The following is a 17,694-nucleotide window of genomic DNA, read 5'->3' on the forward strand; positions in this document are numbered from 1 at the left end:
AAAAAAAAAAAAAAAGGATGGTTGCATTTGTACTGAGCATGCACAAATTTTTCTTCTAAAATTATTCCCTAAATAATATAGTATAACAATGATTTACATAGGGTTTTTTTGTTGTTGTTTGATTGTTTGTTTGTTTTAAGACTGGGTCTCACTCTGTCACTCAGGCTGTAGCGTAGTGGTATGATCATGGTTGACTACAGCCTCAACCTCCTGGGCTCAAGCAATCCTCCCATGTCAGCCTCCCAAATAGCTGGGACTACAGGCATGCACCACCATGCCAGCTAATTTTTAAAATTTCTTTTGTGGGGACAAGGCTCTCACTATGTTGTCCAGGCTGGTCTCGAATTCCTGGGCTGAAGCAATCCTCTCACCTTGGCCTCCTAAAGTGCTGGGATTACAGGTGTGAGCTACTGTGCCTGGCCTTGAATTAGGTATTACAAATAATCTGGAGATGACTTAAATATATGGGAGGATGTGTATAGGCTAAATGCAAATACTACATCATTTTATATCAGGGATATAAGCATCTGTGGATTTGGGTATCGGTCAGGGAGGCTGGAACTAATCTCCTACAGATGCCAACGGGATCTGTCCACCTATTCATCCTTTGTTCACAGATGACTAATCTGTAATTTTTAGGGGGGTCTTTTTTTTCTGGCAGAGATGGGGTTATTAAAAACTTCTTTGCTGGGAATGAAATTGACACATGCTGCAAAATGGATGAACCTTGAGGATATTATGCCAAGTGAAGTAAGCCAGCCACAAAAGGACAAATATTGTATGATTCCACTTACATGAAGTATACAAAATAGGTAAATTCATAGAGATGGGAAGTCGATGGCGGGGAGTTACCTCTGTGGGTAGGCGACATGGGGAGTTAGTACTTGGTACAGAGTTTCTATCAGGGACGATGAAAGTTTTGGAAATAGTGGGGGATGATTGTACAATATTTTGAGTGTGATTAATGCTGCTGAATTGTATACTTAAAATGGTAAAAATGGCAAATTTTATGTTCTATATCTTCACACACATCTTTGCTGGAGCAGAAGCGAGAGGTTAGGTTCTGTCAGTGTTCCCATGGCTTTGCCTTCCCTTTTGTTTTTAAAAGAACAACCTCTATTTTTAGGGATTTTCACACAAAGGCTTGTGGGCGTGGGAAGTTCTCCCAGCTGCCCTCCTGTTTCTCAGAAACCCACATGGAAGCCTCGCAAGTTATTTAAGACTTAGGAAATATGCCAGATTGGGAATGGAGATAATTTAATCTCTCTGTATGTTAATTTCGGTTTTTTTTTTTTTTTTTTCCTGCAACGTGAGGCCCTGGAAACCTTACTTCACCCCTAGGAAAGGCAGTTCTGGGTTTTGCTGAAGGGAGTTAGGGGAATTCACCCTACACAGCATGCCCAGGACACTTTCCTGGCAAAAGCAGATCCACCCTCAGAGTCTGGGGTCACCTGATCACGCAGCCAGGTGCACACGGAGACCGCTGGTGCCGAGGTCTCGGTCACCTTGTCCAGATGTTTCTCGGCACATGCCCAGGAGGCTGCGGGTTTCCCTGCAGCCAGGGCGTTCTTAGTCCTGCGTGCAGTGCTCACAGCCATTCCTCAGAGGCGCACAGGGTCGCTCCTGTCCCTGGCCTCCTGGTCCCGGGGCTGGGTATCTCCGCTGGTGACACTGTCGAGGGGGGAGCGGCCGTGGCTGGTCACGTTGAGCCCGTGGGCTTGCTGCCCCTACTCCCGGTTTCCCCGCGGCCCCGCCCCTACCCAGGTGTAGGTTCTCGTCCAGGCAGGTGCGAAGGCCCGACCCTTGCGGAGGGAAAGCCTCTGCAGCCTCTCCTCTCCACCTGGACCCGAGACTCCCCGTGCTGGCGTGGCAGGGGTGCGCCCGCCCGGACTGGACAGCTGGGACCCGAGCAACCGAGCCGGGGCAGCCACGTGGCGGCGGGGCGGGGACCGGGCGGGCGCGGCACTGGAAGCTGGCTGTCCCGGGAGCAGGTGAGGACGGAAGAGCTGTGGGGGGTGGAGAGGGTGGTCTCCCGACTGTTACTCTCCCCGGGAGGGTCCCCGGCCCGCGTTAGGGGCAGGTCTGGGGTCACCTTTGCCCCCATCTCCCTGCCCAGGTGGATCCTCCCCTGCCGCCTGCCACCTGCGCGCCCGCACACGGCCTGGCCCCAGAACTTGGGGTGAGGGTTCGCGTCTGCGTAGAGTGTCAAGGGGCCTGGGTCCCAGAGCGGCCCAGACGCGAGGGTCGGGGCTCCGCGGGGCGGCGGGAAGGGCGGGCGGAGGCCTGGGATCCCTTGCTCTATGCGGCGTGGGCAGCCGGGGACACCCGGGCGTTCTGGGCCCCTACCTTTCACCCTGTTTTGTCAGGAATGCAGCCCACCAAGTCCCCCAGCTTCCCACTGGGCAAACGCTGCTCCCCCAGCCCTCAACTCTTAGTGCTCCGGGAGCCTTCCCTCCTCGCCAGCGCCGGCTGCTGATTTTAGTCGCCTTCTTCCCAGGACGACCAGCTCCACCCCTCAGCCTTGCTCTCTTCCTCCCCTTTCCTCCTCCTCCCAAAGTGTCCTGAGCCCCGTCTTGCAGCACTGTGCTGGGGAGAGGGGCCACACAGATCAGGGGGCAAAATCCCTGCCCCAAGGGAAGCCAGGTCCAGCGTGAAGGGGAGAGTGCCTGGGGGTGGGATGGGGAACTGCCCTGGTCCTGACCAGCCTTTTCTCGTCCACCCTCTTCACTCCCCTGCCCTTCTCCAGCCCTGCTCGCTCCAGAGGGGCCTCAAGACAGCCTCCTCATGGCCCCTCTTTCCTCTGCTCATGGCGCAGCTGCATTCACTCACCACCTGCAGCCAGGTGTAGTGAGTCATGGTGCCCTCGGCCTAGACAGCCAGGCCCAAGAGGCACCTGGAGGTGGGAGAGGAGTGTGACTGTGTGTCCTCAAGGGCTGGGCAGCCCAGCAGCTGGCTCTGACCCTCACATGCTGAAGGAGCTCAGGGAAGGACAGAGCTGGGAGTGCCTGAGGCTTTAGGGCAGCAAGGTTCCAGCACAGGTGGGCTCTGAAGGACCAGCGGGATCTATTTGGGTACCAGAAAGGTAACCCCGCCAAGTTTCCAGATGAGGTAGACAAGGCCCCTCCTCACTCAGCCAGGTAGTTTGAACAATTCTGGTAGAGAGAAAGAATGGACAGCAAGGAGAGAGGAGAAAAGGAGCCAGCCTGACCAAGGATGGTGTTACCTTCCAGAGGGGTCTCCCCACCCAGACCACCAGGATCCCCGTTTGCTGGAGAATGACCCAGATGCCCCAGGTGCAGGAGCTCTTCCATGAGGCAGCCCAGCAGGTAGGCCCGGCATGTGCGGAGGTCTGCGATGGAGGCCTGTGAGCATGGGGTCCCCAGACAGCGGGCTGGATGCAAACATCACAGTGCCCTTTACATGTGATTATCCCCAAACTCTATTGTGGTAGTCCAGTTTAATGAGAAAAGATTATAGCCAACTCTTAACCATTCATATACAGAAAATCTTTGGCATTATTTGCAGTGGATTTTGAATCCTGGGCTCCCCCACAATCCTGAACCCTGTCTTGAGAGGTCTTCCATGGACAGTCACAGTGAGGACTCAGAGAATATGAACTCATTTTAATTCTGAATCAAACCAATGTAAGGTGGTAAATTTATTCCTGAAAATCTCTTATGTTCTGAAGCCGAATGGATTTCTGGATGCCCTGGTATTTTCTGTTTTCTGTTGGGTTTTTTTTTTTTTTTTCTTCTTTATCTTCTCCCTGCTGATCATTAATTACAGTAAATATGTATTCTGTAGATATGGAATTGAAGTGGTTCTCCCCAGAAATAGAGAGCTGATCCCTTAAGAAATTAAAAAAAAAAAAAAAGCCGGGTGCAGTGGCTCATACCTGTAATCCCAGCACTTAGGAAGGCCGAGGTGGGTGGATCACAGGGTCACGAGATCGAGACCATCCTGGCCAACATGGTGAAAACCCATCTCTACTAACAGTACAAAAATTAGCTGGGCTTAGTGGTGCACGCCTATAGTCCGAGCTACTCAGGAGGCTGAGCCAGGAGAATCACTTGAACCCATGGGGGCAGAGGTTTCAGTGAGCTGAGATCATGCCACTGTACTCCAGCCTGGGTGGCTGAGCATTTTGAGATGAGGATAAAATATATATATATACTAAGGTGTTTATCCAGAAACTACGTGCACCCAGGGTCATTGCCATCCATGGTGACTTGACATGAAGTTTTCACTATCCCTTGGACTTCTGTCCTGCTTTCTAAAGAGGAGCAGGAGGGTTTCCCAGCCTTATGATAGGGGAACAAGCCCCACCAGAGGGGAGAGAACCATCATGAAAAAGAAATGGAAAATGTGAGGCCCCAGGGATTCCCAAGGGAGAGACAAATAAGACATTCTGGGTTCTCCTCTGTGAGAGAATCTGTTCCTCTCTCCCCTGTTTAAAACCTTCCATGTCTCCTCATGTGCACCACTCAGGGCTCAAACTCTTCAGCCACAGCCCTACACAGTCTGACCCCACCTGAGTCTCAAGTTGGGTTCCCCACATCTTCCTGTCATACCTTCCAGCCAAACCACACCATTCCCCAGGGCTTGTATCTTTCCCTTGATCTTTGCTGATGCTTCTTATCAATGATTCACCATTGAAACCTTCACCCAAGGCAGTACCTGGTATTTAAGTGGACAGAAAATGTCAGTTGATTCACCACACGAACTAACAACAGATAACTACAATGCAGGTTAAATTGTTATAAGTGCCCTACAAGAGTGGTTTCTAAAATGTGATGGATACAATGACCTCTGTGTTGCCTCCTTCTCCCTTAATATCTAAACAGTGAAGAATTGGACACTGCCCAACACCCAATTTTAAGGCCTTTGGTGTTCATAATTTAGAAATCTATCCTTTCATGAGTTCGTGTCCTTTTCAGGGACATGGATGAATCTGGAAACCATCATTCTCAGCAAACTGACACAAGAACAGAAAACCAAACACCGCATGTCCTCACTCATAAGTCGGTGTTGACCAATGAGAACACATGGACACAGAGAGGGGAACATCACACACTGGGGTCTGTTGCGGGGTGGAAGGGTAGGGGAGAGATAGCAGGGGGGTGGGGAGATTGGGAAGGGATAGCATTAGGAGAAATACCTAATGTAGGTGATGCGGGGTATGGAGGCGGCAAACCACCATGGCATATATATTCCTGTATAACAATCCTGCAATATCTGCACATGTACCCCAGAACTTAAGGTATAATAATAATAAAAAAGAAATCCATCCTTTCTTTCTCTTTCCCTCCCCTGCACTGTCTTGTTAAGGGTACCATTTCTTGATTGGATGATTCATACTCTCCTAACTTCTTTTTCTACATTGCTACTAAAGTGATTCTTTTATGAAGCGTGAGTCTGTGTGTTTGACCCCTCTGCTTAAATTCCTTCAATAGTTTCTCACTGCCTTCAGAATTCAGCTCAGACTCCTCATCTTTGCCCCCAGGACCCTCAGTGATGGTTAACTCACCCCTCCTGTTCCCACAGCATCTTGTATCACTGCACTTACCACGTAGCATTGAAGTGAGCTATTTCTTTTCTGTCTCCCTTAAGGCTGTGAACTTAAATTCAGGGGCCTGTCTTATTTATTTTTGTATCCCCAATACCTGGCATGGTGGGTGGTGCATAGAAGATGCTCCATTGGCATTGGTTCTACTGAACTGAACTCACCTGGCTAGGAATTGGGGGAGTTGCCACTTGCATTAAGTCTTCAAGTAATGGTGGAAGTGGAACATAGGGTGGACTTGGGAAGCATATTCTGGATGGGAGGGTGAGAAAATGATAATAGCTACCAATTATTGGGCCCTTACTGTATACTGAGCACTTAATATACATTACCTCATTTATCTCCATTACAGCATTCTGAAGTTGATATAATTATTTTGGTGTGACAGACTAACTGCAGCACTGTAAAGCCAGGCACGTTTGATGCCAAGGCCCAGGCTTTCATCCTGTTTGCTATGTGCCTCCTGCTCCAAATGGCATAAGCAAAGCCACCCAGATGGTAAATCAAGGGCCTCTGTGGGGGAACAGAGAGTAGGTTAGGTAGCTAACATGCTGGAAGCTGAACTCTAGGAGTGGCTGTCCCTCAAGAAATTTTCTGTGAATCTTTTAAAATGTTATTTCAGCCTTGGGGATTGGAAATTCTGCTAGGAGATTTGGGGCCTGCAGAACACAAGATTAGGAAGCAGTGCCCAGTGGGAAGACAGGCTAGTGGGTGTCATGCCACCTTCAGTCTTGACCTGCTCTTCTCTTGCTCACAGTGGTTATAAAGTAGCTCACAGGAAGTTTGGCAAGGGTGGAGTCACTTGGAAGTTAGGTGGAGGGGTGAATGAATGGATTCTTGGTTTGGTTTTAATCATTTTAGGACCACATAGGGTAGCTGTGTGTGTGTGGTATAGACTGGTCAGTAATAAGTGGACCATCTGGGAAGGAGCTGTAGATCTGAGTGTTAACGGTGTGGTTGTCGAGGGCGCATGTGCTGCCTGGGTCAAGTCCTGGCTCTAATGCTTTGTAACCTTGAACAAGTTTTGTAACCTCACTAAGCTTCCATTTCCTCACCTATAAAATGACTGCCCAATGATTGAAACCACCGTAGAGTATGAAGACAATTAAAAGAGATAATTTGTATAAATATTTGGTATAGTGCTTGGTTCCCGGTCAGCATTCAGTAAATGGCTAATAATAAAACTAAGGTGGGGAGTATGCTTTTAATCCATTGGGTACTGGTACAAATGAGCAGAAGGATCCATTGGCAAATAAATGCATGACTCAGCACAGCTGAGTCAGACAGAAGACCTAAGGCAGGAGTCTCAAACCTAGAATTATACCTTTGGCCAACACCAGAATGTGAGATATTGTTCTGGACAACCTGCTGGGTGGGCAGTCTGTTGAGGAGGATGGGTGCTTTCTAGGCCTGAGTGAGTCTGGAGTGGTTTGGGAATAAGAGTGTATGTTTGGAGACTCACGGAACCTCTGGCAGGCCGAGTCTTGTTCCAGCGGCCTCTGTCTGGAGGCACTTTACTGAGTGTGCTTTGGTGGTAGACTCAAACCTGGGTTCCAGGTTCCTTATTGTGACTGTACCACTGGATAGGCTGGGCCCTTGGGCCAGTTACCCACAGGCTCCCAGTCTATTTCCACAACTATGTGATGGAGTGAGTGGACCTGATTCTCAGGGTTTTTACAAGCCTAAAGGAGATGCCGTATGTGGAAGGGTCTGGCCCAGTGCCTGTCACATAACAAGCACTAAGCAAAATGCTCGTTTGATGATTGGCTGAAGCTGACTTCACATGGAAACCCAGCGGAGTAGGCTGTGAAACTTGGGGCTGGAAAACTAAGAAAGGAGCAGCTGTGCAGAGGGAGGCGAGCTGAAGGCTAACGAGCCGAGATTGCGTGCTTGTCTCTGCCAGGTACTGGACAGACGGGACTGAGACGATCAGGGTGTTTCAGGAAGATGAAGTTGGCAGGAGAAAGCAGGTAGCCTGAGACAAGAACAGATGGCAAGCTGACAAGCTGTGTGGAGGTCTGAAGTCCAGCAGAATCTCTTTCTCTTAGCATCAGGAATAGGGAGAAAATTTGGTTTCATTTACCAGGTGTTTATTGAATGACAGTTCTTGCCAGGATCTCCAGCTCCTGCTGGAGATATTAAAACAAATACAAAAACAACAGCAATCTCCTAGTTCTTATGGACTAAGAAGTGCCTCCAGCTAGCCAGCTAGTCTTCCTTCTCTCAGGGTGGGAGGGTCTCAATAGGAAAGTGAAGCTGGCCTGAGAATGAGAATTGCTTGAACCTGGGAGGCGGAGGTTGTGGTTAACTAGCACACCGAATTCATGCTCTTTCTTCTGCATTCTGCTTTACTCCAGAGACTTGAACTCTAGCAGTAGTGGGTCCATGTAGACCCTTTTCTAGGAGGCCTGCAGGCCAAAGTCTGGCTAATTGCTCTAGAAAAAGCCTGCTGCAGCCCACAGGTGTAGGCGTCCCATCGCAACCATTGTGTCTGGCCTGAGTGCAGGAGCAGGTGTTTCCAGTTCGCTGAAGCCTGCCTGGGTTCTGACTCTGCTCCCTGTTTTCTTGTACAGTGTCCCAGCTCTTTCCCTCTGTGTCCTCTCCTCCCTCTCTCTCTTGTGGTTTGGATCTGCGTCCTCGCCAAATCTGCTGGTCAGTTGTAATCCCCAGTGTTGGAGATGGGGCCTGGTGGCAGGTGATTGGATCGTGGGGGTGCTTCTCATGAATGGTTTAGTACCAGCCCCTTGATGCTGTTCTGATAGTAAGTGAGTTCTCATGAAATCTGGTTGTTTAAAAGTATGCTGGCTGGGCATGGTGGCTCACGCCTGTAATCCCAGTGCTTTGGGAGGCCAAGGTGGGCGAATCACCTGAGGTTGGGAGTTTGAGACCAGCCTGACCAACATGGAGAAACCCGTCTCTACTAAAATCACAAAATTAGCTGGGCATGGTGGTGTATGCCTGTAATCCCAGCTACTCAGAGGCTGAGGCGGGAGAATCACTTGAACCTGGGAGGTGGAAGTTGTGGTGAGCTGAGATCACACCATTGCATTCCAGCCTGGGCAACAAGAGCGAAACTCCGTCTAAAAAAAAACAAAAGTGTGCCGCACCTCCCATGACCTCTTGCTCCTGCTCTGCCCATGTAAGATGTCTGCCTCCCCGTTGTCTTCCATCATGATTGAAAGTTTTCTGAGGCCTCCCCGGAAGCAGAAGCTGCTATGCCTCCTGCACAGCCTGTGGAACCGTAAGCCAATGAAACCTCTTTTCTTTATAAATTAACTGGTCTCAGGTATTTCTTTATAGCAATGCAAGTATGGACTAATACACACTTTTTGTCTGTCTTTTCCTCTTCAACTAGATGGCTTACCTGAGTTAGCTTGGCGCAGTAAGACACAGTCTGGTCAAGTTTTGGGGCAATGGTGAATAGGGAGGTGGCACCAGCGAGAGAGGCAGATACAAATAGAACCAAATACATGAAGACACAGAGGAGTCCTCAGAGGTCCTCTGGACTATCTCTTGGCTTATCGTGTCAAGAAGCAAGCCCAGAGACTTGAGTTCAGCAGTAGTGGGTCCAGGAGGATGCAAATGTTGAATGACTTACCCAGAGCCACACATAAACAGTGGCAGAGCCAGGTTAGAAGCAAGGCTACTGGCCCCAGAACACAGCCCCGGGTCAACCCTAGCACATCCAATCTGTAGGCTATAATTTTGAGTGTGGGTGTCAGGCTTCGTTGCAAAAGCTTGGCTCTTATTTTCTGAGTGCTCATTAGCCAGTGTATGGTTAAGAGCTGACTTTTATTTTTGCTATGCATTTTTCAGGGCTATTTTAGCATCTTTAAAAAGCCAATATGCAAAGTGAGCCTCAGCAGCCATGTGCCAGGCAAAAACACATTGCTTTATTAGTAGATAATTAGGAGATGTAGAGAAATGAATGCGGCTGAGACGGAAGGAAAAGGGAGTATCAGACAAGACGGTCTTGTTAGCCCCCCCTTTTTTTTTTCTTTAAGCATATTTATATCTCTTGAAGCTCTTCTTTTTACAGTAAAGATGAGGACACTGGACCCCAAATGGTTGGATGGAAGAGCAGGGCTCACTTCTGGGATTCCTAGGGCCATGACCCCCTCACTATCCCAGGTTTTGTAGGGCATGAAGCTTATACTGTTCTTATGGACTCTCTTTAGTAAAAAGGATACATATTGCAAATACAGAATTCGGCATAATCTTTGGAAGGGGCCAAATGCCAAGCGATGTATCCTGAGGCTTAAGCTGTTAGCTTCACCATAAAACCACCTCTGATCAATGGACAGAAGCAAATCTAAAGGCAGGAGAAGACAAGAGGCTTATGCTCCTGGAGTTAGGAAGAGAGAAGAGGTGACAGACTCTGTTCTCAGGACTGAGAAGCAGTGGAAGCACTTTGTGTGGACACTGACATTCTTTCCTTCTCTTTCTCCTCTGTCTTTCCCCCTTTCCACTTTACAGCCCTGTTGGTTACTTTGCCTGAAAATGATAACTGGACCCCAAATGCTCCATGTTTGTAAAAAGTAGAGCAGGGACATTTTTCTGGATAAAAGTCTCCTACCTAGAAACTGGAGTGAAAGTGTTCTTCACTGAAATAAATTAGGCAGGGTTCTGTGACTCATTTGTACCTGCAGGATCTTAACTTACAGAGGTGAGAACGTGGAGAGGTCAATGCCACGGAAAGAAGATTTTTGTTACTTACCTTGCTTGAGAAAAGAGAATACGCCACACCAGCCAAAGGGGAAGCACCAGGGATACCCAGGGGGCTGAGGACAGGAGTGTAGGGAAAGTCCAGCCCGTAGCCTTTATTGGGGTTTCTGCAGGAGAGGAAAGGCGAGGCATGGTGGACAGCTTAGGAGTGGCAGTTTAAAAAATTCTAGTAGGCTCTGGGTTTTAGGGGTAGCCTCTGGTTGCCGGTTGCCAGGTGCCTGGCCCTGGGATGATTTAGGTCAGGGGAAATCTTGACTTGTTGTGTGAGTTAGATGAGGACGTGGTTTTTGGAGGTACAGACTCAGCATTAGTTGGTTTGCTTAGGAAAGATGTGTTAATGGCTGAGCCTTTTGCTATTTCTGACAATTGGCTAGGTCTGGGAGGGTCAGTCTTTCCTAGGCCAGCAAGATTTTAAAACATTTTTAAATTGATATAAAATAATTATACATATTTCTGGGGTACATGTGATATTTTGGTATATGTATACAATGTGCAATGATCAAATCACGGTAGTTGGGGTATCCCTCACCTCAAACAGTTATCTTTTCTTTGTTTTGGGAACATTTCAAATCTTCTCCTCTAGCTATTTTGAAATATACAATAAGTTATTGTTAACTATAGTTACCCTACTGCGTTATAGAACACTAGAACTTATTCTTTTTATCTAACTATACAGTTGTTCCCACTAACCAACCTCTCTGCATCCCCCAATCCCCTCCCTCGCCTCTGATAACCATTATTCTACTATTTACCTCCATGAGATCAACTGTTATAGCTCCTGTATATGAGTGAGAACATGTGATATCTGTCTTTCTGTTCCTGGCTTATTTCAATTCACATAATGACCTCCAGTTCCATCTATGTTGCTGCACATGACAGGATTTCATCCATTTTTATGGCTAAATAGTATTCCATTGTATACAGGTACCACATTTTCTTTATCCATTCATCTGTTGATGGACACTTAGGTTGACTCCTTTTGCTATTGCAAATAGGGCTGCAATAAACATGGGGATGCAGGTACCCCTTTGATATACTCTGTTCCTTTCCTTTGGATAAGTACCCACTAGTGGGATTGCTAGATCATATGGTAGTTCTATTTTTAATTTTTAAGGAGCTTTCATATTGTTTTCTATAATGCCTGTAACAATTTACATTTTCATTAACAGTGCACAAGGGTTCCCTTTTCTCCGTATCCTCACAAACACTTGTTATCTTGCATTTTTGGACAATAGCCATTCTAACAGGTATGAGGTCGTATCTCATTGTGGTTTTGATTTGCATTTCCCTGATGATTAGTGCTGTTGAGCATTTTTTTCATATGCCTGTTGGCCATTTGTATGTCTTCTTTTGAGGAATGTCCATTTAGATTTTTTTGCCTGCTTTTTGATGAGATTGGTTGTTTTATGCTGTTGAGTTGTTTGAGTTCCTTATATGTGCTAGATATTAGTCCCTTGTTGCATGAATATTTTGCAAGTATTTTATCCCATTCTAAGGTTGTCTTTTCACTCTATTGATGGTTTCCTTTGCTGTGCAGAAACCTTTTAGATTAATAGGACCCTATTTGTCTATTTTTGTTTTTGTTGCCTGGTCTTTTGAAATCTTAGCCATAAAACTTTTCCTAAACCAATGTCCCAAAGCTTCCCCCTACAATGTTTTCTTCTAGTAGTTTTATAGTTTGGGTCTTACATTTATGTCTTTAATCCATTTTGTGTTGCTTTTTGTATAGGTTGGGGTGGGTCTAGTTTCATTCTTCTGCATGTGAATATACAGTTTTCCTAGTACCATTTATTGAAGAGAATGTCCTTCCCCAATATATGTCCTTGGCATCTTTGTTGAAAATCAGTTGGCTGTAAATATGTGGATTTATTTCCAGATTCTCTTTTCTGTTCCTTTGGTCTATGCGTCTGTTTCTATACCAATATCATGCTGTTTTGGCTACCATGGCTTTGTAGTATATTTTGAAGTTGGGTAGCATGATGCTTTCAGCTTTGTCTTTTTGCTCAGGATTGTTTTGGCTATTCTGACTCTTTTTTTTGTTGTTGCTCCATACATATTTTAGGGTTGTTTTTTCTATTTATGTGAAGAATGTCATTGGTATTTTGGTAGGGATTGTATTGACTCTGTAGATTGCTTTGCATAGTATGGTCATTTTAACAACAGTAATTCTTCTCAATAATTCGAAGCATGAGATGTCTTTCCATTTGTTTGTGTCCTCTTTGATTTATTTCATCAGTGTTCTGTGGTTCTCATTGTAGAGGATTTTTATGTCGTTGGTCAGCAAGATAAATTTTAAGTTGTCATAACATCATTAGATACAGATTTAAAAAAAATAGTTAATACATTCTACCTAGCTTTGAATGATGGGACTAGGTAACTTCAAACCTTCTTACTGCCTTAAGTTAAATTTCATCCATGGCCAGATACAGACAAAATACTGCATTTGCCATCATTTAATTGTCTGGGGTTTGTAAGGAGATGCCTAGATGCTTTGGTAATGCCTCTGAAATACTATTCTTGTAATCTGAATAAGGAGCCATTAGGTAGTGCTTTTACTCTGGCCTGGCCTGATTGAACACCCTGTCTTCCTGTGGGAGAGAGTAACTGAGCTTTAGCTTACTTTTTCATTCATTTTGTACTTTCTCTGACCAAAATGTATCTCTTCAGAATACCAGTTAAAACATCAAATAGTTCTGTATTCATAGAACATTATCAATTAATTGTAGCAAGATTAAGAGAAACACACATACAGCCAGGCGTGGTGGCTCACACCTGTATAATCCCAGCACTTTGGGAGGCCGAGGCGGGCAGATCACCTGAGTTCAGGAGTTCAAGACTAGCCTGGCCACCATGGTGAAACCTCATCTCTACAAAAATACAAAAAAAAATTAGCTGAGTGTAGTGGTGGGTGCTTGTAATCCCAGATACTCTGGAGGCTGAGGTGGGACAATTGCTCCAACCCAGTAGGTGGAGGTTGCAGTGAGCCAAGATTGTACCACTGCACTCCAGCCTGGGTGACAGAGCGAGGCTCCATCTCAAAGACAAAACAAAAAGCAAAAAAAACAAAAAACCACATACTTCAGTATAATTCAATTCAATATCTCTTTGTGCTCCTCAATAATCATCAAGTATAGTATAGTCTAATTCCTAAATATTTTCTTTTTGAATTTTAACACCTTAATGAAAGGATGGGTGTGCTTAACATGAAGTCATTAGAAGTAGTACCTATTCAAGCTTTGATGCTTTTATTTTTTTCTTTTTACAGTCATGGCTAACTGCAGCCTCAACCTCCTGGGCTCAAGCAATTCTCCCACCTCAGCCTCCTGAGTAGCTGGGACCACAGGCGCATACCACCATGCCTGGCTATTTAAAATATTTTGTAGAAACAGGGTTTCGCCATTTTGCCCAGGCTGGTCTTAAACTCTTGGGCTTAAGCAATCCTCCCACTGGCCTCCCAGAGTACTGGGATTATAGGCATCAGCCACCTCACCCAGCTTTGATGCATTTAATACAATAGTGCTTTAACATTTACTGCCACTTGGGAGAAAGGTCCTATTTACATTTCCTTTGTTTTCTGTTGTTTTGCTTTTAGAGACAGGGTCTCACTCTGTTGCCCAGGCTGGAGTGCAGTGACGTGATCATAGCTCACTGCAGCCTTAAACTCCTAGGACTCAAGGGATCTTCCCACCTCAGCCTCCCAGGTAGCTAGGACCACAGTGCGTGCCACCATGCCTGGCTAATTTTTAAATTTTTTTGTAGAGATGGGGGTCTCACTATGCTTCCCAGGCTGGTGATGAACTCCTTGCCTTGCCTCAAGTGATCTTTCTGCCTCAGCCTCTAAAAGCACTGGGAGTACAGATGTGAGCCACCATGTCCAGCCTGTTTGTTTTTGATTTGTTTTGTGAATGTCATCTTCCCCTCGTGAACAGCCACAAAGAAAGAAAAAAAAGTAGTGTGGTAAAAACCACTCACCTGTGTAAAAATTCTAGGATGTTCTTTCCCAGCCTGCAGATACCGTGTAAATCACATCCATGGTCACTGTCCCTGGCTACAGGGTTTAGGGGCTTCCTGATTAACTTGAGGCATCGGTGGCCAAGCAACCCTCACTAAGCCAAAAATAGTTGTGTTCCTGCTCTACCATGAGTCTCAGTGTTCACAGAACTTGAAACAGAAAGCCATGGCTCATTTTGAGTCGCCTTCCTTTTTAATTTTTAGGTAGTTATTAGTAAAGAATAATACAAAGCAAAAACAAATTTAAAAACTTAAAGATACACAAAAAATTTTGAGGTAGGCATTGATTTTACAAAATGGTTTACCGTCTTTAAGTATTCCATTTATTCAATACATTTTAAAACATGATTGAAATTACAGGAATCTTTTGGTGAATTCATCGACTGAATAAAATGACATATAGCCATAAATGGTATTCCTAATGCTAGGTCAGCCCATCCTGTTTTTAAAATGTTTCTAATAATGTGGTATTTTTTTCTTTAAATATAAAATAAGTTAGTTTTTGTTGTTGTTGTTGTTGTTGTTTTTCTTTGAGACAGTCTTGCTCTGTTCCCAGGCTGGCGTGCAGTGGCACGACCATGGCTCACTAGAGCCTCAATCTCCCAGGCTCAGATGATCCTCCCACCTCACCTCCTGAGTAGCTAGGACTGCAAGAGCACACCACAACGCCCAGCTTATTTTTTGTATTTTTAGTCGAGACAGGTTTCACCATATTGCCCAGGCTGGTCTCAAACTCCTGGACTCAAGTGATCCACCTGCCTGGGCCTCCCAAACTGCTGGCATTATAGGTGTGAGCCACTGTGCTGGGCCTAGGGTTTTTATCATAGACGTACTGTATGCATGCAGTGGGAAGGAGTCACACAATACAGCATGACATGGAATGAAAAGCCTTCTTTCACTCTTCCTTCCCTTCTATTCCCCAGCAGCAGTCATTGCTAATGGTTTCTGGTTTTCATGTCTTCTAATTGTTCTCATTGTAACTTTAAATAATATCCTTATACCTCAGTTTCTTAGGTTACCAATTTGTTATCATTTTGCTTCCCATTTCCTATATGAAAAATAGGACATTGGCACACTTACCCTTTCTTTCATTTCTCTGATTTCATTTCCACTTTTTCAGTAGTTGCTTTATTATTTTTGTCAAGGTTTTTTATTATATATTATTATTTTTTATTTATTATTTTTTAATTATTCTCAAGGTTTTTACCATTTTTTTCTGTAACTGTATTTTCATGTTTATTATAGTTGGTTATAAAAACTTATTTTGTTTTATAATTTTTTTGAGACAAGGTCTTGCTGTGTTGCCCAGGCTGGAGTGCAGTGGCGTGAGCATAGCTCACTGCAGCCTTGAACTCCTGAACTTCAGTCCTCCCACCTCAGCCTCCCAAGTAGCCAGGACTACAGGCATGTGCCACCACACCTGGCCTTTCTTTTTTTTCTTCTAAAGAAGGGGTCTGATTATGTTGCCCAGGTTGGTCTTGAATTCCTGGCTTCAAGTGGTCTTCCTGCCCTGGCTTCCTAAAGTGTCAGAATTACAGGCATGAGCCATTGCCCCAGGCCTGCCATCTTAACCATTTTTATGTGTACAGTTCAATGGTATTAAATACATTCATAATGTTTTGCAACCTATTTATTTATTTTGATATACTTGTATACTTAGAGAAAAGTTAGAATAATACAATAAAAACCCCACATACTCTTGACTCACTTGATTCCGACTGACCACTTGTTAACACTTTGCCTTTTTGCTTTATTATTAGACCATCTCTCTACAGGCATGTATATATTTTCTCTAAATGATATAAAAATAATTTGAAGGCATCATGTCGTTTTATCCATAAATACTTCGGTGTCTATTTCCTAAGAACAAGAATGTTCTTTTACCTAACCACAGTATCTGTTTCAGGATAAGGACATTTAACATTGAAAACTCCTATTGTCTAATCCATAGCTCTACATTAAAATGTTGCCAGTTATCCCACTAACATCCTCCAGCTTCTCCCCCAGGCCTCCTTCCAGGATCCAGTCCAGGATCACGCATTACACTTAGTTGTGATCATCTCTTTTGCCTCCTTTAATTGGGAACGTCCCTTGGCCTTTCTTTGTCTTTCATGACCTTGACTTTTTTTTTTTTTTTTTTTTTTTAAGAACACATGTTGGTTATTTGGTAAAATTACCTCAGGTTTTCTTGTTTTTATTTTTTGTATTTTATAGGCAGAATAGGGGGTGATGTCCCTCAGTTTGGGGCGTGATCTGTCACAGTTAGATTTAGGTTTTCTATTTTTGGCAGGGACACCACAGCAGTGATGCGATGCTCTTCCCAGGACATCATAGTAGGACCTACATGATTTCCATGTGTCCTGTTATTGGTGATGTTAACTTTGGCTATTTATTTAAGGTGGTGTCCACTAAGCCATTCTAAAGTTACTAATTTCTCTTTTTAGTTAATAAGTAATTTGTAGAGAATGCTTTGAGACTATAGAAATACCCTGTTCCTCATTAATCCTTCACTCACTAGCATTAGCATCCATGGATGATTCTTGGCAGAACCGGCTATTGCTGTGATGGCTGCAAAATGGTGATTTTTCTAACCCTATCATTCCCTCCACATGAATCCATTGGTTTTCCACTATAAGGAAAGGCTTTTCTTCTTGCTGTTACACAGGAATGATACCTTGTCCAGGGTGGCATCAACATGAAAGGGGATGTATTTGGCACTACAGCAATTCCAGTTGCCCTTCTGGCCCCCAGCCTCCATGTCCACTCACTGACAATGAGCAGGAATAGATATATTAAGATTAGTCATGGCTGGGTGGGGTGGCTCACAATTGTAATCCCAGCACTCTGGGGGGCTGAGGCAGGAGGATCACTTGAGCCCAGGAGTTTGAGACCAGCCTGGGCAACAATGCAAGACTCTGTGTCTAAAAAACACAAAAATTAATTGGGCATCATGATACGCACCTGTAGTCCCAGATACCCAGGAGGCTGAGGCAGGAGGATTGCTTCAGCCCAGGAAGTTGAGGCTGCTGTGAGCTGTGATCATGCCACCATACTCCAACCTGGATGACAGAGCAAGACCCTGTCTCAAAGATAAAAAGAATGAATGAAATCAGTTAATTTATTTCTTTATGTCTGTATGAACTCAGATTCTTATTCTATTCCTTGAATATTCTATTGCTATTATTTACTTATTTGGCTGGTGGGAGCCCCTTTAAGCTACCTCTTATGTCCTTTTGACACACCCTTGACATTTTTTTTTTAGCACTTCCCTATTTTCTGGTACAGGATATTCCAGACTCATTTTGTACTTTCTCTGCCCCAGCCTTGAATTAGCAACTTTCACAAGGATCCCTGGTCCCTTAAAGTGAAGAATGATATTTAGAAAAGTAGCAGCT

The 17,694-nt window shown here is 45.0% G+C and overlaps 1 protein-coding gene across 3 annotated transcripts in view; it reads left to right on the top strand.

Moving 5' to 3' along the window:
• Positions 1–569: 569 nt before the first annotated feature.
• Positions 570–17,694, top strand: part of SLC12A8 (solute carrier family 12 member 8) — a 140,239-nt gene continuing 123,114 nt past the window's right edge. The window contains exons 1-2 of one of the 3 annotated variants that reach the window (XM_032268303.1): positions 570–1,991; positions 3,231–3,326. In XM_032268303.1, the coding sequence (XP_032124194.1) occupies positions 1,515–1,991; positions 3,231–3,326 (573 nt within the window). In that variant the 5' untranslated portion in view covers positions 570–1,514. The remainder of the gene's footprint in view (positions 1,992–3,230; positions 3,327–17,694) is intronic. The other 2 variants (XM_032268301.1, XM_032268302.1) reach the window with 2 other exon arrangements.

The sequence above is a fragment of the Sapajus apella genome, unplaced genomic scaffold (genome assembly GCF_009761245.1).
Source record: "Sapajus apella isolate SASKATOON/1434 unplaced genomic scaffold, GSC_monkey_1.0 scaffold178, whole genome shotgun sequence".
In the NCBI taxonomy this organism is placed as follows: Eukaryota; Metazoa; Chordata; class Mammalia; order Primates; family Cebidae; genus Sapajus; species Sapajus apella.